The sequence below is a fragment of the Eleutherodactylus coqui genome, chromosome 8 (assembly GCF_035609145.1).
Source record: "Eleutherodactylus coqui strain aEleCoq1 chromosome 8, aEleCoq1.hap1, whole genome shotgun sequence".
In the NCBI taxonomy this organism is placed as follows: Eukaryota; Metazoa; Chordata; class Amphibia; order Anura; family Eleutherodactylidae; genus Eleutherodactylus; species Eleutherodactylus coqui.
This window is the reverse complement of record NC_089844.1, coordinates 33,778,365-33,803,258: the sequence shown is the minus strand read 5'-3', so window position 1 is coordinate 33,803,258 and position 24,894 is coordinate 33,778,365. Positions and strand designations below refer to the sequence as shown.

Below are 24,894 nucleotides of genomic sequence, written 5' to 3'. Positions count from 1 at the left end.
AGCTTCCACAATAAAGGCACAGATTTTCCGCACCGTGCCTTGCTTTTTCACTGGGGGAAAAGGGGTTTGCAGATAACATCAACCTTCATTCATTCTGGTATGGCTTTGGTCCATGACGGGGGACTCAACGTGGATTGACTGAAGGTATAAGGGGTGTTGGTGCTCAAAACCCGCAGTCTTTATTTTCGCCGCTCTGAAAGTCTTTGGTCAATTCAGATGCACAGCTGAATGTGTTATCAGGTTATCTTCCAGGTTATCAGGGGTCTCCCCTCTGGCAAGTTCACCCTTTACCCACTCAGATAATGCCCAAAGGAATTGACTCTGTTGTTCAGCTGGATTCCATATGGTTTCACTCACCCAGTGATGAAATTCCGCTGTATACTCTGCAATGGAACGTGCCCTTGTCGTAAGTTATGTAACTTCCCCTTCGGCCATGGCACAGCGGTTCAGATCATCAATGATTTGACCCATAGCGGTCGTAAAAGTAGCAAGGCTATCAAGAAGGTTACTGTTGATCATAAGGTGAGGCCGAGGGAAGCGCCTCATCAGTGAGAAGATTGATAATGAAGAATACCTTTTTCCGGTCACTGGTAAAACCGGTGGGCTGCATTTGAAAATAGATTTGACATTGATTTAGAAAACCTTGGAATTGGCTACAATCCCCCACAAATTTCGCTGGCAGTGGCATGCAGACATTTGGTGCTGAATTGTGCATTTCCAAGAGTTGCCTCTGTAATCCCTCGATCTCTCGTTGCATACTAGCAACCGTTTCCTGGTAGGAGGCATAAAATTCCTGGAGCTCCATAATCTGTTTCCTCAGAGTGGCCACTGCAGACTCCATGTTTGGGACTGATTCATTTGTAGTGGTTTCAAGCTGAAGCCTCAGGTGTAATGGCTGCAGGTACAGAGAGTAGTCAAGGATGACCAAGAAGTCAGCAATGGGAGGTCTCGGTTTGCAGTACAAATGGATGAGGTGGGTAGCGTAGTCAATGAGGAAGCCAAAAGTCAGCAATGGGAGGTCTTTGTTTGCAGTACAAATGGATGAGGCGGGTAGCGTAGTCAGAGAGGAAGCCAAAAGTCAGTATCAGGAGGTATTGCTGAAATAGCAGAGGGGAAGGCAACGTGGAGCTTGATCAAATAGTGCTGTGAAGCAGATCAATCACACGCTGATGCAGTGACAGGGTCAGGCTATGATAATGAGTCTAATCACAGAGATTACAGCTGGATAACTCAGTAGTGAGAGCCACTGACTGGAGAGCAGGAGGTCCCTGGTTCAATTCCTGACCCAGGGTTTTTCTGTATCAGCATGATAGGATGAGATTTCCCTTTTCCTCCTTTTTGAGTTATGGTATATATCGTTTGGTTCTCGAGTTATTTCTTATATATATCCATCCTGTTAGACAGCTTTTACATCTGATCCAGACAAGGTGTTTTGGCATCCGGCTCAGATATAACAACAACATGAGACAGTTTTCTGGTGCAATTTGCACCAGAAACTGTTGCATTTTGAATAGTAAATCTGCCCCACTGTGTCTGCAGATCCGTCAGCCTGTGAGTGCAGAGAGCAGCCTGTGAAGATATCCCCTTCCCCACAACTAAGTAAACATCCCAGTAACTACAGAAACTCAATACCTAACAGGCAGTGAATTTCAGACAAGCTGGAAGGGAGACCCCTCTTGACAGCTACTCCAGCCTTGATGTACAGTGGAAAAGCAACAACCTTTTTAAAGGGGTTTTCCATGCAGCGCCCACTGAGATACAATGGGGTTGGAGCAGAAGCACTGATACTACCCCTGTGTAGTGACCAGTGCTTGTAACTGCAGGCATAGCTTTCATTGAAATCAATGGGACTTGTGCCTGCAATTACAAACGCAGCTTCCATTGATCTTAATAAGAACTGCGCCTGCAATTTTGTGCACCTGCCACTACAAAGGGGTCGGATCTGACACTTATGCCCTGAAATTGGTTGCATCTTTCACCTTTGTGCTAATGTTGTGGTTCTGGTCAAAGGGAAACTTAGGTTGCCTATACCCACTTGGATGAAACAATCTGAACAGCCCCTTCTATGTGACCCCACTGACAAGTGCATGGGAATTTTAGGGAGTGACTGCTTTCTGTTGCACAGCTCCTTGGTGATCAGCTATCTATTCTGTTTTGCAGTCTGTCTTTAAGAAGAAGTATGGCCCTATGTGGAGATCTTCATTTGCAGGGTATACAACTGTAAATATAGCTGACGTCGAGCTCTTGGAGACAGTGCTGCGCCAGGAGGGGAAGTATCCGATGAGAAGTGACATGAAACTATGGCTAATACACCGGGAGTTCAGAGACCTGGCTCTAGGCCCTTTTACTGAGTATGTTCAATGGTGCCACATTGTGATTTATTAATTGGGGTGAACGAAAGCTGCTTTGATATGCTGCATTGCATTCTGGGAGATGTATTTTGAATTTTTTTTTTCTCCAAGAATGCATACAATAGCGCATACTCTGTAGACACATTGAAAAAGCTAGCAGGGGGTCGAAGTGGGATGTCACCTCTAAGGCCATGTTAACGTGATGGACTTTTCCATTGAAAAAATGTATGTGGAATTGGTGACAAAAATCTGAGGCTGACCTTCAAATCTTTGCTACGGATTTGCAGTTTGACATGCTGCAGAAATCCATGCATTGGGACTAATCACCATGTGGCTACCTGTCATGGTTTCTGCGTCTCGAAGTGAGATTTTACTTATTTTTCCTAATACAAAAGTTCATACAATGGATTTCCACATAGATTCTGGCACAGAATAAGGCAGCGTTCCCACAGAGTTATTTACTACACTGTGGGATTCTGTCAAGTCCTTCCGTTACAGCTACCAAAAACAGCACCGCGATGGAACCCACCAACGGAAATGAATGCAACCATTAGTGTAACAGAAAATCAAAAGGTCAAAAAGCGCTTCCATAGTGCAGGCATCACCAAATAAAGGAATGGATGTTTTGGCGGCTGTGCTCACCTGTGAGCGCTGTGAAAAAAGCCCTACAAAGGATGAGATAGTTGCAGCCGTTCTCCAGTCTAAACGCTGGGCACTGGTCCATCAAGCTGAACAATGGACATGTAAGGTAAAAGAAGGAACAGCGCTGCTGTCCTTGAAGTGCTGAATCAGATTGATAAAGAAAATCATTTATATTAGGGCTACGCGTTACAGAGCTGAACATACTCCTTCATCGGGCACATTACAAGAACAGAGAAACGGTACTGTTATACCTTGACGCCACCGGAAGCTAGGGGTTTGACAGGGCTTAGACGGAGGAACAGCCCTAGCTTCCGATTGGCTGGTGACCCAGCACAGCTCAGAGGGCCGACAGCAGTGTGGAAGGAGTTTTGCCTGGGATAGAGGGTTAGGGTTAGTTTCAGTGTTAGGCTTGCCGGCCGGCATTTACATGAAAGCATTGACATCTAATAATGTAAGCCTAACTGTGAAACTACCCCTAACCCTGCATCCCAGGCAAAGGTCTCCCCTTCCCCACCGGCAGCATCCCCTCAGCGCTCCTGCCTACAAGTCCTAACATCCATACCCTGCGCTCCATCGGCCAATGGAGTGCGCCTGTCAGCATCAGCGTCGCTGGAGCGCGGGGGCGATGTGACTGCGGACAGCTACTCTGCTCCCCATGGTCCTCTCGGCAACAGCGCCAATGACAGCTGCTGAAGGCAGTGGAGGCAGGGAAGCAGAGTTGTCATCAGCGGGCCCCTCCGCTGAAGCTGTTCCACAGCCCTGAGTGCCACAACATCATGGCCGAAGCCAACGCTCCCAGCCTTACAGCTGACAGGCCCCCAGCCAATCACATGCCTCCCGCCAATCAGAAGCTGGGGGCGTTACTAAATTTTCACACAGCTGTATTATGTCGCCACCCCTTACATCAGGTGGCGACATAATACAACAGTACCCAGAGAAACAAGGGGCAATTATATATATAATACAAATGGGAAATCAGAGCGTCTGAGGATATGGGTATCTCAACCAATACTCACATACCAGTGGTCAAAGTATAGAAAACAAATTGAAGATAAAATATGTATCAAAATGTTTCATTATTTGAAAAAAAAAGTATTACATAATAAAAGAAATGCATAAAAGAAATGCATAAATATATAAAAAGAATTTGAGAAAAACAGCAAATATTGATTAGAGTTATTGATAAAACTATAAAAATAAATGATTCATAATAAAAAAAATCACAGGGTTAATAGCTGTTATAGCAACAGGAAACAAGAGCACAAAATAGTTACTATTCATGTAGAATTAGTAAAAATTAATAAAAATAATACCCCAAAACAATCCCTCGAGGTTGGTGAGCCGACCCAAAAAGTAGTTTTTCTTACAGAGGATCAGAAACGCTGTTTTCTCCTTAGGGAGAGCAACTATATACTATAAACTAAGTGAGGAGACTCAAATGGCCAAGCACGCTCCTCTGGGTAATATGCAAATAAGGGAGATGGAATAAATCCTCCACATTGCCACCTATTGAAAGGCAGCATTCCTTCAGCCAAAGTTAGACTTTTTATACAAGCCTTGTTACAATGACTGGGAATTAAAAGCAAAGCCAGACTCCATGTACATACAGCTGTTTCCGGGTTATTGCCCTTCATCAGTGTACAGTAGGAGTCTGGCTTTTTGCTAGTGAGAGGCCTGGGACCGGGGTCAGAAACGCTGTTTTCTCCTTAGGGAGAGGAACTATATACTATAAACTAAGTGAGGAGACTCAAATGGCCACGCACGCTCCTCTGACAGAGAAGTGTTATTGTAAGATGTGTGATTATGAAAAATGAACGGAGAAAATGTAATAATACACGAATAAAGAAAAGAAAAAAACTATTTTAGATTTAAATCAAGTGGTTTCAGTTAGTTTTTTAAGTCCATTGGAAAATGACGTGTTTAACTTGTATATCCAAAAGGATCCCCTCTGTTTCAGTTTTTGGAATCTATTTGTAATATAAGTTGGTATTGGTTCAATTGGGGTAACTTGTAGAGATGAGCGAACGTACTCGTCCGAGCTTGATACTCGTTCGAGTATTAGCGTGTTCGAGATGCTCGTTACTAGAGGCGAGCACCACGCGATGTTCGAGTTACTTTCACTTTCATCTCTGAGACGTTAGCGCGCTTTTCTGGCCAATAGAAAGACAGGGAAGGCATTACAACTTCCCCCTGCGACGTTCAAGTCCTATACCACCCCCCTGCAGTGAGTGGCTGGCGAGATCAGCTGTCACCCAAGTATATAAATCGGCCCCTCCCGCGGCTCGCCACAGATGCATTCTGACAGATATGGGAAAGTGCTGCTGATGCCGGAGCTGCTATAGGGAGAGCGTTAGGAGTGATTTTAGGCTTCAAGAACCCCAACGGTCCTTCTTAGGGCCACATCTGACCGTGTGCAGTACTGTTGAGGCTGCTTTTAGCAGTGTTGCACAATTTTTTTTTTGTATATCGGGCGTGCAGAGCATTGCGTCCTCAGTCTGCAGTCATTGTACAGAGTATAGGGCCAGTACTGGTGAGGCAGGGAAAGAGATATACAGGCTATATAGGCAGTGGGCTTTTTCAAAAAAATTGGGGAAAAATACTATATTTGGGCTGCCTGTGACCGTCTTCAGTTTACTGCGTGTCTGCTGGGGGTAGTATTCCTAATTAATACGCAGCTAAGCGTTACAGCAGGCTTGCACAAAATTGTTTCCTGGCTCTGCTGTCTCCGTTACATCACCGCCATCATCCCGGCAGAGGGAAACAGTATACATAATATTATACGCTGCCTACAGTATCTGTCTGCTGGGGGTAGTAGTCCTAATTAATACGCAGCTAAGTGTTACAGCAGGCTTGCGCAAAATTGTTTCCTGGCTCTGCTGTCTCCGTTACATCACCGCCGTCATCCCGCCAGAGGGAAACAGTATACATAATATTATACGCTGCCTACAGTATCTATCTGCTGGGGGTAGTAGTCCTAATTAATACGCAGCTAAGCGTTACAGCAGGCTTGCACAAAATTGTTTCCTGGCTCTGCTGTCTCCGTTACATCACCGCCGTCATCCCGCCAGAGGGAAACAGTATACATAATATTATACGCTGCCTACAGTATCTATCTGCTGGGGTAGTAGTCCTAATTAATACGCAGCTAAGCGTTTCAGCAGGCTTGCGCAAAATTGTTTCCTGGCTCTGCTGTCTCCGTTACATCACCGCCGTCATCCCGCCAGAGGGAAACAGTGTACATAATATTATACGCTGCCTACAGTATCTGTCTGCTGGGGGTAGTAGTCCTAATTAATACGCAGCTAAGTGTTTCAGCAGGCTTGCGCAAAATTGTTTCCTGGCTCTGCTGTCTCCATTACATCACCGCTGTCATCCCGCCAGAGGGAAACAGTATACATAATATTATACGCTGCCTACAGTAACTGTCTGCTGTATCAGCTCAGCATTTAAAAAAAATAGAAGCAAAATACTTAAGGCCTACTACTGGCCTTTGGCCACTTGAATGCTTCTGCGCTGTGAATTCCACTAGCTCAGTCATACGCACCTACGTCTCACTACAGGCGTGCGCAAAATTGTTTCCTGGCTCTGCTGTGCGTTCCGTAAGGGAAGTCAGCCTCCAACCACAGGCCAATAAGCGGCACATTTAATTACAGCGTTCTGTTTCTGCACTACTGGTAATACAGCATGCTGAGGGGTAGGGGTAGGCCTAGAGGACGTGGACGCGGGCGAGGACGCGGAGGCCCAAGTCAGGGTGTGGACACAGGCCGAGCTCCTGATCCAGGTGTATCGCAGCCGACTGCTGCGGGATTAGGAGAGAGGCACGTTTCTGGTGTCCCCACATTCATCTCACAATTAATGGGTCCACGCGGTAGACCTTTATTAGAAAATGAGCAGCGTGAGCAGGTCATGTCGAGGATGGAAGAAAGTGCATCCAGCAATCTATCGACCACCCAGAATTCTGCGCGTCCACTGCTGCAACTCTGAATCCTCTGGCTGCTGCTCCTCCTTCCTCCCAGCCTCCTCACTCTATTACAATGACACATTCTGAGGAGCAGGCAGACTCCCAGGAACTGTTCTCGGGCCCCTGCCCAGAATGGGCAGCAATGGTTCCGAATCCTCTCCCACTGGAGGAGTTTGTCGTGACCAATGCCCAACCTTTGGAAAGTTCCCGGGGTCCGGGGAGTGAGGCTGGGGACTTCCGGCAACTGTCTCAAGAGCTTTCAGTGGGTGAGGAGGACGATGACGATGAGACACAGTTGTCTATCACTCAGGTAGTAGTAATTGGAGTAAGTCCGAGGGAGGAGTGCACAGAGGATTCGGAGGAAGAGCAGCAGGACGATGAGGTGACTGACCCCACCTGGTTTGCTACGCCTACTGAGGACAGGTCTTCAGAGGGGGAGGCAAGTGCAGCAGCAGGGCAGGTTCGAAGAGCTAGTGCGGTGGCCAGGGGTAGAGGCAGGGCCAGACCGAATAATCCACCAACTGTTTCCCAAAGCGCCCCCTCGCGCTATGCCACCCTGCAGAGGCCAAGGTGCTCAAAGGTCTGGCAGTTTTTCACTGAGAGTGCAGACGACCGACGAACAGTGGTGTGCAACCTTTGTCGCGTCAAGATCAGCCGGGGAGCCACCACCACCAGCCTCACCACCACCAGCATGCGCAGACATATGATGGCCAAGCACCCCACAAGGTGGGACGAAGGCCGTTCACCGCCTCCGGTTTGCACCGCTGCCTCTCCCCCTGTGCCCCAACCTGCCACTGAGATCCAACCCCCCTCTCAGGACACAGGCACTACCGTCTCCTGGCCTGCACCCACACCCTCAACTCCGCTGACCTCGGCCCTATAAACCAATGTCTCTCAGCGCACCGTCCAGTCGTCGCTAGCGCAAGTGTTGGAGCGCAAGCGCAAGTACGCCGCCACGCACCTGCACGCTCAAGCGTTAAACGTGCACATAACCAAATTTATCAGCCTGGAGATGCTGCCGTATAGGGTTGTGGAAACGGAGGCTTTCAAAGGTATGATGGCGGCGGCGGCCCCGCGCTACTCAGTTGCCAGTCGCTACTACTTTTCCCGATGTGCCGTCCCAGCCCTGCACGACCACGTCTCCCGCAACATTGTACGCGCCCTCACCAACGCGGTTACTGCCCAGGTCCACTTAACAACGGACACGTGGACAAGCACAGGCGGGCAGGGCCACTATATCTCCCTGACGGCACATTGGGTGAATTTAGTGGAGGCTGGGACAGAGTCAGAGCCTGGGACCGCTCACGTCCTACCCACCCCCAGAATTGCGGGACCCAGCTCGGTGGTGGTATCTGCGGCGGTGTATACTTCCTCCACTAAATCACCCTCCTCCTCCTCCTCCTACGCAACCTCTGTCTTGCAATCAAGATGTGTCAGCAGCAGCACGTCGCCAGCAGTCGGTGTCGCGCGGCACGGCAGCACAGCGGTGGGCAAGCGTCAGCAGGCCGTGCTGAAACTACTCAGCTTAGGAGAGAAGAGGCACACGGCCCACGAACTGCTGCAGGGTCTGACAGAGCAGACCGACCGCTGGCTTGCGCCGCTGAGCCTCCATGGTCGTGTGTGACAACGGCCGTAACCTGGTGGCGGCTCTGCAGGTCGGCAGCCTCACGCACGTGCCATGCCTGGCCCACGTCTTTAATTTGGTGGTTCAGCGCTTTCTATAAAAAGCTACCCACGCTTGTCAGACCTGCTTGGAAAGGTACGCCGGCTCTGCGCACATTTCCGCAAGTCCTACACGGACGCTGCCACCCTGCGCACCCTGCAAGATCGGTTTCATCTGCCAGTGCACCGACTGCTGTGCAACGTGCCCACACGGTGGAACTCTACGTTCCACATGTTGGCCAGGCTCTATGAGCAGCGTAGAGCTATAGTGGAATACCAACTCCAACATGGGCGGCGCAGTGGGAGTCAGCCTCCTCAATTCTTTACAGAAGAGTGGGCCTGGTTGGCAGACATCTGCCAGGTGCTTGGAAACTTTGAGGAGTCTACCCAGATGGTGAGTGGCGATGCTGCAATCATTAGCGTCACCATTCCTCTGCTATGCCTCTTGAGAAGTTCCCTGCAAAGCATAAAGGCAGATGCTTTGCGCTCGGAAACAGAGGCGGGGGAAGACAGTATGTCGCTGGATGGTCAGAGCACCCTCCTGTCTATATCTCAGCGCGTTGAGGAGGAGGAGGAGGAGCATGAGGAGGATGAGGAGGAGGGGGAAGAGACAGCTTGGCCCACTGCTGAGGGTACCCATGCTGCTTGCCTGTCATCCTTTCAGCGTGTATGGCCTGAGGAGGAGGAGGAGGATCCTGAAAGTGATCTTCCTAGTGAGGACAGCCATGTGTTGCGTACAGGTACCCTGGCACACATGGCTGACTTCATGTTAGGATGCCTTTCTCGTGACCCTCGCGTTACACGCATTCTGGCCACTACGGATTACTGGGTGTACACACTGCTCGACCCACGGTATAAGGAGAACCTTTCCACTCTCATACCCGAAGAGGAAAGGGGTTCGAGAGTGATGCTATATCACAGGACCCTGGCGGACAAACTGATGGTAAAATTCCCATCCGACAGCACTAGTGGCCGAAGGCGCAGTTCTGAGGGCCAGGTAGCAGGGGAGGCGCAGAGATCAGGCAGCATGTACAGCACAGGCAGGGGAACACTCTCTAAGGCCTTTGACAGCTTTCTGGCTCCCCAGCAAGACTGTGTCACCGCTCCCCAGTCAAGGCTGAGTCGGCAGGAGCACTGTAAAAGGATGGTGAGGGAGTACGTAGCCGATCGCACGATCGTCCTCCGAGACGCCTCTGCCCCCTACAACTACTGGGTGTCGAAGCTGGACACGTGGCCTGAACTCGCGCTGTATGCCCTGGAGATGCTTGCTTGTCCTGCGGCTAGCGTCTTGTCAGAGAGGGTGTTTAGTGCGGCTGGGGGAATCATCACAGATAAGCCTACCCGCCTGTCTGACGACAGTGCTGACAGGCTTACACTCATCAAGATGAACAAAGCCTGGATTTCCCCAGACTTCTCTTCTCCACCAGTGGACAGCAGCGATACCTAAACAATACGTAGGCTGCACCCGCGGATGGAAGCATTGTTCTCTATCACCATCAAAAACGTGGACCTTTTAGCTTCATCAATCTGTGTATAATATTCATCCTCCTCCTCCTGCTCCTCCTCCTGAAACCTCATGTAATCACGCCGAACGGGCAATTTTTCTTAGGCCCACAAGGCTCAGTCATATAATTTTTGTAAACAATTTTTATACGTTTCAATGCTCATTAAAGCGTTGAAACTTGCACCTGAACCAATTTTTATTTTAACTGGGCTGCCTCCAGGCCTAGTTACAAATTAAGCCACATTAACCAAAGCGATTAATGGGTTTCACCTGCCCTCTTGGTTGGGCATGGGCAATTTTTCTGACGTACATTAGTACTGTTGGTACACCAATTTTTGGGGGCCCTCGCCTACAGTGTAATCCAATAAATTTTTTGCCCACCTGCATTAAAGCTCACGTTACATCAGCTGTGCTGGGCACTGCAATGGGATATATTTATGTACCGCCGGTAGCTTCCTGGGACCCACCCATGTTGTCGGTCCACACGGAGTTGTAACTGCATGTGTCCACTTCTAAAGAACCCCAGTCTGACTGGGGCATGCAGTGTGGGCCGAAGCCCACCTGCATTAAACATGACATTACCTCAGCTGTGATGGGCTATGCAATGGGATATATTTATGTACCGCCGGTGGGTTCCAGGGAGCCACCCATGCTGTGGGTCCACACGGAGTTGTAACTGCATGTGTCCACTTCTAAAGAACCCCAGTCTGACTGGGGCATGCAGTGTGGACCGAAGCCCACCTGCACTAAACATGACATAAGCTCAGCTGTGCTGGGCACTGCAATGGGATATATTTATGTACCGTCGGTGGGTTCCAGGGAGCCACCCATGCTGTCGGTCCACACAGAGTTGTAACTGCATGTGTCCACTTCAAAAGAACCCCAGTCTGACTGGGGCATGCAGTGTGGGCCGAAGCCCACCTGCATTAAACATGACATTAACTCAGCTGTGCTGGGCACTGCAATGGGATATATTTATGTACCGTCGGTGGGTTCCAGGGAGCCACCCATGCTGTCGGTCCACACAGAGTTGTAACTGCATGTGTCCACTTCAAAAGAACCCCAGTCTGACTGGGGCATGCAGTGTGGGCCGAAGCCCACCTGCATTAAACATGACATTACCTCAGCTGTGCTGGGCACTGCAATGGGATATATTTATGTACCGTCGGTGGGTTCCAGGGAGCCACCCATGCTGTCGGTCCACACAGAGTTGTAACTGCATGTGTCCACTTCTAAAGAACCCCAGTCTGACTGGGGCATGCAGTGTGGGCCGAAGCCCACCTGCATTAAACATGACATTACCTCAGCTGTGATGGGCAATGCAATGGGATATATTTATGTACCGCCGGTGGGTTCCAGGGAGCCACCCATGCTGTCGGTCCACACGGAGTTGTAACTGCATGTGTCCACTTCTAAAGAACCCCAGTCTGACTGGGGCATGCAGTGTGGGCCGAAGCCCACCTGCATTAAACATGACATTACCTCAGCTGTGCTGGGCAATGCAACGGGATTTATTTATGTACCGCCTGTGGCTTCCTGGGACCCTCCCATGCTGTTGGTCCACACGGACTTCACAATAGGGAGTTGTACCTGCCTGTGTCTACTTATAAAGAACCCCAGTCTGACTGGGGCATGCAATGTGGGCCGAAGCCCACCTGCATTAAACATGACGTTACCTCAGCTGTGATGGGCAATGCAATGGGATATATTTATGTACCGCCGGTGGCTTCCTGGCACCCACCCATGCTGTCGGTCCACAGGGACTTCACAATAGGGAGTTGTACCTGCCTTTGTCTATGAATTAAAAACCCCGGTCAGGCTGGGGCATGCAGTGTGGGCCGAAGCCCACCTGCATTTAATCTGACGTTAGCTCTGCTGTCCAGGGCACTGCAATGGGATACATTTATGTACAGCCGGTGGGTTCCAGGGAGCCACCCATGCTGTGGGTGCACACGGAATTCCCATTGTGGAGTTGTACCTGGCTGTGACTATTTATAAAAAACCGCGGTCTGACTGGGGCATGCAGACACCTTGACAGAATGAATAGTGTGTGGCACATAGGTTCCCCATTGCTATGCCCACGTGTGCAGCTCCTGATGGCGGTGGCACAGGATTATATTTCTCATTGCTTCTGTACAGCATTGTGGGCTATCGCCCCGCCCCTTTTAAAGAGGGTCGCTGCCTAGCCGTGCCAACCCTCTGCAGTTTGTGCCTGCGGTTCCTCCTCATGGCAGACGCACTTATAAATAGACATGAGGGTGGTGTGGCATGAGGGCAGCTGAAGGCTGCGCAGGGACACTTTGGTGTGCGCTGTGGACACTGGGTCATGCGGGAGGTTGGGCAGCATGTAACCCAGGAGAAGTGGCAGCGGAGTGTCATGCAGGCAGTGATTGTGCTTTGTTGGAGGTAGTGTGGTGCTTAGCTAAGGTATGCCTTGCTAATGAGGGCTTTTCAGAAGTAAAAATTGTTTGGAGGGGGGGGGCCCACTCTTGCCGCTATTGTGGCTTAATAGTGGGACCTGGGAACTTGAGATGCAGCCCAACATGTAGCCCCTCGCCTGCCCTATCAGTTGCTGGGTCGTTCCCATCACTTTCTTGAATTGCCCAGATTTTCACAAATGGAAACCTTAGCGAGCATCGGCGATGTACAAAAATGCTCGGGTCGCCCATTGACTTCAATGGGGTTCGTTACTCGAAACGAACCCTCGAGCATCGCGAAAATTTCGTCCCGAGTAACGAGCACCCGAGCATTTTGGTGCTCGCTCATCTCTAGTAACTTGCAAAATTTAAGATCAGAATTGTGGGCCACGAAAAGATGTCTAAACACACTATGTAGCGCAAATTTGTTAGCTATGTTAGTTCTTTGTATTATGTAATGGCTGAATTATACAGTCTATGTATTGCAATTTACAGGACCATTGGATAAGATAAATAACATAGTCTGAACTGCAGTTAAGAAAATATTTAATGGGGTATTCATCCGGAGTAATTAACAATCAGAAAGTCTTCTCTTTGGGTAAAATTGTATGTAACATAGTATGTTAGGCTGAAGGAGGGCAATGTCCATCTAGTTCAGCCTGTTTGCACTCCACCTCCCCAGAGGAAGGCCAAAAAAACAATGAGACATGATAAAAGCCAAAAAGTGTCCCCTAAATAGTCCACTAGGGGTGGTTTCCCATCTGCAGTGAAACCTTCGGCCGGAGGTTTTGTCACAGATCCATCCCAAAACCGGACCGTTGGGTGGAAAGCGGGCGGACCCCATTATAGTCAATGGGGTCCGCCCAGTGCTGTTCAGTTCTCACCAGAGATTGATTTTTCTAGATAAATGGCTGAAGGCTAACAAGTTGCATAATGTTCTTCTTCTGATGAGGTAGCGTCCATTCGCTGCATTTCACTTCCTGCAGGGCAGTGTAAGCTACGTTGCTAGTGACTCATTATTCACTACCTAGCAGGAAATGCTAAATCGCACACATAGCGCACACTGCCCTACAGGAAGTGAAGAGGACACTACATCACTTGAAGAAGATGATTTGTCTATCTTGCGTTGACGTGACCCAGCGGACTGTAGGAGCCAAGAGAAGATTGGTGAGGAGAAGATCTGGTAAGAAGACTGCCTTGGGAGGAATAGGTAAGTATTGAATTTTTTTTTTCTAATGACAGAACCCCTTTAAGGATCTCCTGTATGTAATGGGGGGAGATTGAGCAATTCTATCCTTTATTAATGGATCACTCTGAAGATAAGCCATGGTTTTTTTTTTATATTCCTTACAAATTTATAACCAGGATTATAAGTGGTGATAAAGTTATGTGAATACTTATGGTTTGCGTACGGGAACACTTTTTGACTTTTCTGTTGTTAAGCAATGTCTGCATGGTGAGTGGGGTTGGAAAAGTCAAAAAGGCTTACTTAGTCAAGATAAAAGTTAAAATTGCTCTTCTATTTTCCTCACTTCCAGGCTCTGAGACTGACTGCATGGCTTTCAGTCTTTAATGTCCCAATATAGAGCTCTGGGTTTTCAGCTGGGCTCACTGGGACCCACAAGAAAGTCCTGGACTGAATCTCTACCTCACCCAGGCCAAGTGTCTGGGTGAGATATACACCCCGTCCAGCACCCTCCCACAGTTGTCATACAATTTCACACAAACAGAAAACCAAAGTAGTGTTTGTTTCACCAATGACAGTGAATGGTTCCATTCATTTCCATTCGGGGGTCACAATACTGTTTTCAGTACCTGGGATATAACACCCAGACAGAATCCCAAAACACTGTGGAAACGCTCCCAAAATGCGCGCTCTGCACCAAGTTCCACATTGAAGGAGCTTGTAATCTCCTCCCATTGTTTTCAACACATTGCTATGAACTATAGCAGAGACTTTTCTACACATAGCAGGGGGCCACATGCAAATTACCTCTATTGAGTAGGTCCAATTCCCGTGCAAATTCCATGGCATATCCAACTGCAAGTCTGTGATGGATCTGTCATTTGAACATGGACTTGAAGAGTGAGAGAGTAAAAGAACTATCACTGCCACTTTGGCTATGAATGGATTGCAATACAGGATCCAGTGGATTCCCATTGAGATAAGCCGGCGCCAGAGCTGTCTGGTGGTTGCACTTTCTCCATAAGACACATGAATGCTCGCCTTAAGCCAGCATTTATATGTTTGGGGGAGCTTTTAAAGGTGTATGGAGGGGCCTTTGGGGCTTGGGTTTGACCATCATACAGTTCATGTCCTAGTTCTGTTTGTGCAGGGAAGGTCACCGCTGGCATACGCTGCGCTCCACCCTGAATAAGAGGATGCTGAAGCCGGCAGAGGCGGTGCTGTACACTGGGGCGCTGAATGAGGTGGTAACGGATTTCCTACATACCCTGGACGATGTGAGGAAGGAATCCCCCTCGGGAGTTATGGTCAACGACATTGCAAACCTCTTTTATAGGTTTTCATGTGAAGGTGAGCTGCTTGTAGATTTTGGTCTCTGATTAATTACTTATTAGGAAAGCTGCAGATCTTGTATTGGCATTGGCGTGCGGTCGCCATCTTGGTCTGCATTTACCTTCCCTTTAGGAATTTAGTTACCTTTTCCCATTAGTTCCTTAGGGATGTTGTAAGTGTATACACTAACATCTCATACTCTTCTCACATTATCTATCTTTATTATGTATTTGTGATTCATTTTATGTATATAAACTAATCTTTTTATAATGTACATTCGAAAGTTTTACAACTTTTCACTAAGTGCTTAAAGTCGGATGTGAACAGAATTAGGTTTTACAATAGGGCTGTCACCTCGCCACAGCAGTTAACCTGTTAAATATTGTAGTCAGCGCTAACTGAGCAATTTATGTAGCTTGACGCTTGGAAGGTGCTTCCTCAGTCCCCAGAACGGTCCCCCATGACAAGTTTGCGGTGTGCTGTTCTGTTCCTCATAATGGTGTCCATTCAGTTTCCGTCCATCTATCTAAAATTTTCCCAGAGGAAATTGTGCAAAATGCTGCATTATGTTGTCCGAGATCTTCGTGGAAATCAGCAACAGAGGCTCAGAACACTAATGTGACCATAGCCTTAGCCTAATAATAGCCTAAAACTTCCTGTCATAATTCCTTGTGCAAATGAGAATAAGGCTGATGCCACTACACTGTGACAGGACATTAGATATTTGTAGACCACTATAAAGTCTCCTCTCAGTCTTCTTTTTTGTAACTAAACATTCCCAGATCTTTTAACCGTTACTCAGGACATGATTTGCAGACCGCTCACCATCTTGGTTACTCTTCTCTAAATTTGCTCCAGTTTTTCGATGTCTTTCTTAAGCTTGAGTGCCCAGAACTGCACACCGTATTCCAGATAAGATCTGACTAAGGAAGATTAAAGGGGATAATTACCTCAAGTGGTCTAGACTCTATGCTTCACCTAATTAATCCCAGAATTGTGTTTGCCTCTCTTGCTGCTGCGTCACACTGTTGACTCGTGTTCAGTCTGTGATCTTTAAGTATACCCAAGTCTTTTTCACATGTGCTGTTTCTTAGCCCTATTCCTCCCATTCTGAATGTGCTTTTTTATTTTTCTTGCCCAGATGTAGGACTTTGCATTTTCTTTAAATATTGCAGTATATTGTGCAAACAAACCATTGCAAGTTCAAGTAAACATAAGTTGATAGTTTGCTATAGCATATAGAAGAAAAATATTTTTTAAAAGTAAACAATTTTTTCCTCAAGTATAGACATTAAAAAAAGAATGCAGTCTGACTATCTAAACATCCCGAATATTCCACAACTTCTGACATCATCGGAGAAACCTCCTTGAGATACATCATACGGGGTTGATATCAACATCTGTAATGTAAACAAGATCTATCTTATGGCAACTAGAATAATGGGTGGAAAATCTTTTATTTTGTTTTGCTTGGTTTCATGTTTACTTGTTCAAAGATTTGACTGACAAAAGCTGCATTTTTATAACTTACATATCACATGCATTTTTGAACTTAACCCATTTAGGACCAGCCACAGTAAATTTACGGCGCCTGGTCCTGAGCCTAGAGCACCGCCGATAGTAAAATTACAGCGGTGCTTTAAGTCTCCTGCCTCTGCAATCAGTCGGAACGGGTTATCAGCTGTTAGTGACAGCTGATAACCCGGAGCAGAAGGCAGGAGGGGTTTTTAACTCTTCCTGCCTTCTGCTTCCCCGATATACAGTGCTCAATGAGCACTGTTTGGGGAAAGTGAAAGTAACATGTACTTTTACTACGGGAGCCTAGGGGGGTCATGTGACCTCCTGGGATTCCCTGCTATTGCAGAGCTGGAGGGTCAGACTAGACCCTGGCAGCTCTGCAGGTAACTAATGTCACCACAGGAGTTGCTTTCCCCTGTAACTAGGGCTCCTATGGACGCCCCAGCTACAGTGGGAAAGTGTCAAAGAAAAAAAAATGTGAATGTCCCCCAGAGGTCTTATATGACATCATGGGGGACAAAGATAGTAAAAAACACAATTACATACATAAGTAAAACAAAATAAAACTACAATACATACAAAAGAAAGAGAATAACACAAAGCAGACGCCAACAAAAACCGTCGCCGTATGCGCCCTGTAAACCAAAACCATACATACTATATATCAAAATGTCCAAAAGAAATAGAGGAACCTATTCCCATACTTTATTTTAGTGTAAATATTAAAATAATTTTTTTTTTTAATTATAAATTTTTAAAAAATGATTTTTTTTAGCTTCTTACCCACAATAAAACTAAAAAATGGAAAAAAAAGTCAATGAAAAAGATATTAAAAAATTGTCCTATATGTCACGGAAAAAAAAAACGCAGCAAAAATAATTTTGGTAGCTAAGGGGAAAAAAATAGAGCAGTAAAACCTCCACATGGGTTAAAATCCCTAAAAAGTGTCTGGTCCTTAAGGTACAAAACAGCTTGGTCCTTAAGGGGTTAAATATTATTCTATGAACTTGATATGTTGTATGCCTTCCCTCCATCTGTCTGATGCACATTGGAGACTCATCTCTATTGTATTTTAACATCTTTTTAATTGTAATGAATAAAATATAGAAAGTTGTTTTATGGAAACTTTGTGTGCTGACTAGAGATGAGCGAACGTACTCGGATAGGCACTACTCGTCCGAGTAATGTGCCTTATCCGAGTACCTCTCCGCTCGTGCTCAAAGATTCGGGACGCGCTGTGGAGCGGGGAGCTGCAGGGGAGAGCGGGGAGGAACGAAGGGGAGATCTTTCTCTCCTTCTCTCCCGGCCGCTCTGCCCCGCTCCCCGCTGCGACTCACCTGTCAGCAGCGGAGCGTCCCGAATCTTTCTGCACGAGTACAGCGGTACTCGGATAAGGCACATTACTCGGACGAGTAGTGCCTATCCGAGTACGTTCGCTCATCTCTAGTGCTGACCTATTATTTTGGAGTGTTCAAAGATCTGTCTGACAAAAGCTGTCAAACGACAGTTTTTTTCTAAAGATCCTGCTGCAAGGGGCAGTACTGAGCCTTTAATTGTATTGAGCTATATAAAATTCAAATAAAAGCTTTCGAGTCTAAAAAAAACAATGCGATATAAATTAGCATATTTAGTTTTATCACATCCATAAACGTCCAGTTTATTAAAATATTGCATTATTTATCCTTCATGAGGATTGATGTCAGAAAAAAAAGCTCTTTTGGTTCCCTCATCTCCCCAAAAATTTAGAAAAAGCAATCAAGAAAAAACCAATAGAAACTGCAGAAAAAACTCACACTGCATCATCCAAGGAAAAATAAGCTATTGTTCTCAGAAGATGATGACAAAAGTACTTTTTTTAACAAATGCTGTTCTCTTTTTTTTCTAAGTAATAAACCTAAAAAACTATCTGAATTTACTATATCCATAATCATACTAACTCATAGAATAAAGTGATAATGCTATTTTTATTGCACTGTTTACACTGTAAAGATAAAATCTCGCAAAAAATTGCATAATTATGTTTTTTGCATTTTACCCCACTAAACATTTTTCAGTTTTCTATTTCAGTACTCTATATGGTACTTTAAATAGCCCTTTTAAAAGTACGAATCATTTTGCAAAAAAACAAGCCCTCATGCAACCATGTCGATGGCTCTTAGAAAGCATTAACAAAACTGAAAAACACAATCTCTTGTCTTGAAAGAGTTAAGCTTCATCTCCTTAAAAAAGGACGCCCATCTACTATGGAAAGTGTTGCTAGGTGATATAAGGATGACATTGATGGGCTTTGTATGTTTTGTATTAATTTTATTTTGTCTCCCTAGGAATTTCATACATTCTGTTTGAGACCCGTATCGGCTGCATAGAGAAGAACGTTCCTCCTGAGACCAGTAAATTCATTGCTTCTATAGGGGCCATGCTGAAATACGCCATTTATATCTCTGTTTTACCTGCATGGAGTAACAATATTCTCCCCTACTATAAGTTGTACATAGAAAACTGGGACAACATCTTTGAATTTGGTGAGTTAAAGTATGGAAAATGTTCAGCATGATATTAGGAACGGTCTTTGCAAACAGTAGACTGTATCATAAGTATATATGTTTGTGTGTGTATTAGTGCTGGCCAACTTTGCCAAAAATTGCTGCTTTTTTGGAAGGGGGAGGAGAATTCCTGCTTTTAATTAATCTTGATTTTCTTTTCTTTTGCTATGCAAATTGAAAAAAAAAAAATTCCATGTAAAGCCTTGCTTTTTATGGGCTGAGTTGTACATTTTAATGGCACCACTTCAGGATATATATTTGAATATAGTTGGATATAGTGGCAGCATGAGCAAAAAATCAATTTCTTGATAAAAAAAAAGTTACAAAAAGCTTTATTAATCCATGGTCAGAATAAAACGTAAGCAAGCTACGTTTCGGCCATATTGGACCTTTTTCAACCTTGAAATTGGAGTCTTGTGGTTCGGACTCTCCTTGTGGCTTGCAGTTTATCCACCTCACCCTTTTGGGTGTTTCTTTTGTGTGCTGCTGTACCCACTCATTGTAAGTGACTTCAGGATACATATTGTAAGTGTCCTCCGGGGGGTGGGGGCGGCAACGACACACTGGACTCAGAAGTGCATAAAAACTTACAGCAGTCTTTATTTTGACGTATGCTTCCTGGCAACAAAGCAGTAACACAAAAGTCCATGCGATATAACAAGACGAAATGCTGCACCACGCAGGGTGCTCAATGGGTTTCCTCCTCAGGCTGTTAGACACTGACTCCTTGGGAGCTGCAGCCTTTTATGCCCCAGTAATGGGGTCAGTGCCTACAGCTGAGCTTCCTAAGAACCAGGGTGTCCAGACTAAGAGCCTGGGAGGGAGATACACTCCATCCACAACTTCACCCTTTAACTGCCTATAATATGTATATTGTTTTACTTTTATTCATTTTTATTTCAGGGGGATGCAAAAAAAACCCCTGAATTCTTCCAGTGTCAATGGCGTTACCTTTATCATGTGGATTATTAAGATTATGGAGATAACAACTGTATACGTTTTTTTTCCTCTGTTACTATTTTTCAACAACAAACATTTTTTTTCTTTTAAAAGTATTTACTTCCATTGCTTCGTTCGAAGACAAGATTTTTCTTTTTCCAGCAATGCAGCTGTCGGAGGACTTGTGTTGTGTGTTTTTTTTTTTTACAGGATGAGTTGCACTTTCCATTGGTACTATTATGGGATACATGTGACATTTTTAATCACTTCTTATTATGTTTTTGTGGGAGGCAGATGAATGAAAATAACAATTCTGGCATGGTTTTGTTTTTTAATGCCATTCTCTGTACAGGATAATAGACATAATCATTTTTTAGTACCAGTTATTACAAATTTGGACATCAAATATATATATTTTTTTATAGAAAGGTATTTTGTAGGAAAAAAATGTTTGTTTGTTTTTCTTTATACTTCTTTATCTATATCATTAGAAGACTCAGTAGCTCCCTCTATTACATGATGTGTTCTGAAAAGTGCTGGGTGGCTGTCGTATAACTTGAGTTCTAAGGATGCATTCAAATCAGCGAGCGTGATATTGCACTTGTAAAATCGCAATGCAATTGGAAACAGTGGGTGAAATTTCTGTGGACTCAAAGAAAAATACAACATAGGCTGCCTGCAGACGGCCGGGTCAGATCCCGCTGCAAGAATTCTCACAGCAGGATGCGTACCCGAGCCCCTGCAGAGGCCTGCGGCTTACCCGCTCCCGGCGTCTTCACCCTCCGCTATGCGCCAGCTGGAGCATGCACAGAGCGGAGCCAGCCCATCACCACTGACCTTTCTGTGCAGGCCTCTGTGAGACCCGCACAGAAATAGAACATGCCGCGTGGCCGTCTGCCTAGGATTGCGTTTTTTAATGGCAGCGGCCATGGGCGGAAATTCTGCAGGAAATCCTGCCGCAAAATATCCGCCCGTGTGCAGGGGGCCATACTGTGAGCTCTCAATGCTGCGAGACAAAAATTGCACCTGTAAATAGAATCAGTGAGAACACTTGCGTCTATTTCAATGTGGGTTTTGTGCGTCCTACAAAACTTGCTTGTGTGAATGCACCCTTACACTGACATTAGCACTCTGTAATGTAAGAAATCAACTAATACTAAAGTGGCCCAGCACATTTACTAATCACTGCTGGGTGGGGTGGACGCTATATCAACAGTTCTCTTGTAGTACTTCCTGTCACCTCAAACGCACCCCCATCCCCGCCAGTAAAGGGGGCTGAGAGATGGCATTCAGGAGATATTGAGATCAGACAGTAAGCACAGATGTAGAGTAATGGCGATGAGATCTGACACAGAGGCATGAAGGTGGTTGAGTTAGACAACCTGCCTTGCACGGCAAGAGGTTGGACAGGAAATGTAGGTGCAGCATCCGAGCGGAGGCTGGCCGTTGTGGGGAAGACCATGGAGAAAAACAAGATGGAGGTCACGGGTGGCTCTGCGATCTCTTCTGACAATGGCAGAAAGTGGCCCAGCTCAGTTGCGCATAGTGGAATAGGCAGAATGTAAATAAGAGTTCTGGTAAATGCTTTTGTCACATGACACCAGCACCTTTGGGTGTGAACTCGGGTGAAAGGTGACAAAATAACTGAGACGAGTCCACATAGCTTGTGTTGTAAACCGAAGGCACACAATTTACTAAGCACTTTTCCAAATACATTAACAATTGACAGTTCACAGAGATGCAGACTTGGTTATACAGTTGAACTTTTAACGATGCTCCTTACATGGAATATCACAAACAATTTCTGTTACGGTATCCTACCCGATGATACCCCAGCCCGGGTTGCCCTAGAACTTACCTGCAACCACTGTCCCTGCCTACTTGCCACCACTCCTGGCTAACCCCAGGCTGGCAACTGGGCGGCGGTCCCTACACTCGCTAGGGACCAAGGAGGGACGCTGGCGTACCAAGATGGAACAGGGTAGAATACCGACAGGAAGGGCAGATGAATAAACCAACAGAAAATAAAGCAGACCGAGGCAGATGGATAACCTGGCAGATAAAGTACACAAGCTGAAACACAGGAGACTGACAGAGGCAGGAAGCTAGCACACTGAACAGAAACCAATAACTGGCAGTGAATGGACCTCACTGCCAGCCTTATAAACAGAAGCCTCCGCCCAGGGGCGGAGAAAAGGAGGCGACTACCTCCCAGCAGAATTCCATAACAGGGACTCGTGCATAGAGCTGCACTCACAGACGCCGGCGCGCACGCTGCCGCCCGGACCCACGAGCACGCGCACCGCGCCGACCAACCACCCGCGGCCCCAGCAGCCGCCGCATGGTAACAATTTCTCTTCAATGCTCTCTCTTTGAAAATTACTCAGAAAGAATCTCCCCAGTCCTAATTATCTGAAGGATGCTTTGCTTGGTATTACTTAGTAGATGGTGGAGTTACTCATGGCCACTTGTACTTTCCATGACCTTCCTTTCCCTTACCAGGCGATCGTACAACTCACTGTTCTGTAGACAGTTCCCAGATCCTTGTGATCCACTCTGTGCTTGTCCTGAATGCCTGCATATTCCTTTTTGGTAGGTTAGCAACGTAGAATGCTGCTGCTCTGCAACACACCTCCTCTCTCATCTCTCCTCCATGTTCTGACGACAACTCTCTACTGGCTCCTGCTTCACTTCCCCTCTCTTTCCCGCACTTTTCTGTACTCCTCGCCTTACATCCTGCCTCGCCCTGCTCACTTTCCAGGACTTGTCTCTTCTCCCGCCCCCTCTACCAATCTGGGATTTCAGTGGCAAGCAGCCAATCGGAGCAAGCTGTTGGCAGGCAGAATAGCTTTAGCCCGTGAAGAAGGGAGAAAGACAGGGTCTCTCCTCCATACGATACCACCTATGTCTCCGCAGGAACACATAGCAAGGTATTACAGAACTCATGAGTGCGTAACACTCCTGTAACACCCTCTGGGCTACTACAGAAGCATGGGCTCGAGGATTGGCTACAGACTCCTGCTGTAGCCAGAATTGGACTAATTTAGTGTGGCTACTGCTGACGAGTGAAGCCAACAGCCTATAGGGATGCAGGCAGTGTTCTAATCAAGAAACACCTAAAGGACAAATTAAATGGATTATTCAGCCATCCCTAATGTGTATTATTCATTCCTATGCTTAGCTACAGGGTGTTTTATTCTTCACTCCAACATTGGATATGACCTGGTGTAGACATTGTCCAAACATTCAAAACTACATTTTCTTATTACCTTAAACTTTCCTAGGAAACAAGTTGATCGTCCAGAAGATGGGGAAGATACAAGAGAGACTGGATCGTGGTGAGGAGGTCCAAGGAGAGTACCTGACCTATCTGCTGTCCAGCGGCAAACTATCCATTAAGGAAGTGAACGGCAGTGTAGCCGAGCTGCTATTGGCTGCAGTAGACACGGTAAGGAATTAAATATCAGTGGCATTGTCTTCCTATGCAACTCGAGAACCAATGTTGGTGCCATAGGTGTCAATATAGTTGTATTGATTGCAATATAAGGATTGGAGGGGAAATGACTGCGCCATACAATACATTGTTCAAATATCGTATAAAAGAACAGGAGACGCAGTAGCAGTGCCCGCACGATAGTGCCATGCATTATTAGAAAACTATCAGTGCCTACATATACACCGTTATCAGTAGAGATACGGCAGCATTAAAGGTAGAAGAGACTTTTTATCAAACCTTTATTCATTCCATATTAACCCCTTAACGACCAGCCCATAGTGTTTTTAAGTCCTCCCGAAGTGGGCTCTATTCTCTGAGGACGTAAAAACATGCTTCCTGCAGAGAATAGTGCCCCTCGGGCTGTGGACGTGACAGCTCCATGCTGTCGGTGTCCGCAGGTAGCTGACAGCATGGAGCTGTCATCCCGGGCTGTTCGGAGCCCCCCCCGGCATTGCGATCGGCGCTATGCAATGGATAGCGCCGATCGCAAAAAAAGTAAATAAAAGTACATAAAAGTTAAAGATTCAGCTGCTCTGATGGATCGGATCCATCGGAGCAGCTGAAATTACTCACCCAGGTCCTGCACGCTGCTCCCCGCTCTCCTGCCGCTCCGGGGCCCGAAGCCTGTCTTCTGCGCATGCGCGCCAGGCGGCATTACGTCAGCCGCATGCGCAGAAGGCCCGGCGGCGCGGGAGATTTAAAATCTCCTGGCTCCCGGCTCCTGTAGGTAGCCGGGAGGCAGGAGATGTCAGCGGGGACTGCGGTGAGCGGTCCCCGGTACCGCGATCGCCGTTATCCAATGGTTAGCGGCGATCGCGAAAAAGTTAAAAAAAAGTTTTAAAAAAGTCAGTTTCACCTCCCCTCATGGATCGGATCCATGAGGGGAGGTGAAAATACTCACCCCCAGTCCTCAGCGGTGTCCCGATGTCCCGGGACCCGAATCCCCGTCTGCGCATGCGCGCCCGATGATTGACATCGGGCGCGTGCACAGACGGGCTCGAGCCCCGGGGAATTTAAAATCCCTCTGCTTCTGGCTGCCATGTGTAGCTAGGAGCAGAGAGATTATACCGGGGACATGATCACTGTCATCCAATGGATGACAGTGATCATGTAAAGTGAAAAAAAAGTGTAAAAAAGTAAAAAAAAAAAAAGTAAAAAAAAGTTTTTAAAAGTTTAAAAAGCGTACGTTTCATCTCCCCTCATGGATCATATCCGTAAGGGAGGATGAAAGTACGTACCTAAGGCCCCCAGATTTATCCGCGGACCTTACCACAGCTTCTGCACACGCGCCCGTCGCCAAAATGGCGGGCGCATGCGCAAAAGCTGTGGATTGCCAGGATAAT

At 46.6% G+C, this 24,894-nt stretch overlaps 2 protein-coding genes across 2 annotated transcripts in view; both read left to right on the top strand.

Moving 5' to 3' along the window:
- TYW5 (tRNA-yW synthesizing protein 5) overlaps positions 1–24,894 on the top strand; it is a 964,030-nt gene that overhangs the window by 851,703 nt on the left and 87,433 nt on the right. The gene's annotated exons all lie outside the window — the stretch shown is intronic.
- The window catches only part of LOC136576290 (sterol 26-hydroxylase, mitochondrial-like), a 42,890-nt gene that overhangs the window by 6,066 nt on the left and 11,930 nt on the right, over positions 1–24,894 (top strand). Inside the window, exons 2-5 of the mRNA XM_066575468.1 lie at positions 2,161–2,351; positions 14,874–15,073; positions 18,898–19,095; positions 23,340–23,503. Coding sequence (XP_066431565.1) covers positions 2,161–2,351; positions 14,874–15,073; positions 18,898–19,095; positions 23,340–23,503 — 753 coding nt within the window. The remainder of the gene's footprint in view (positions 1–2,160; positions 2,352–14,873; positions 15,074–18,897; positions 19,096–23,339; positions 23,504–24,894) is intronic.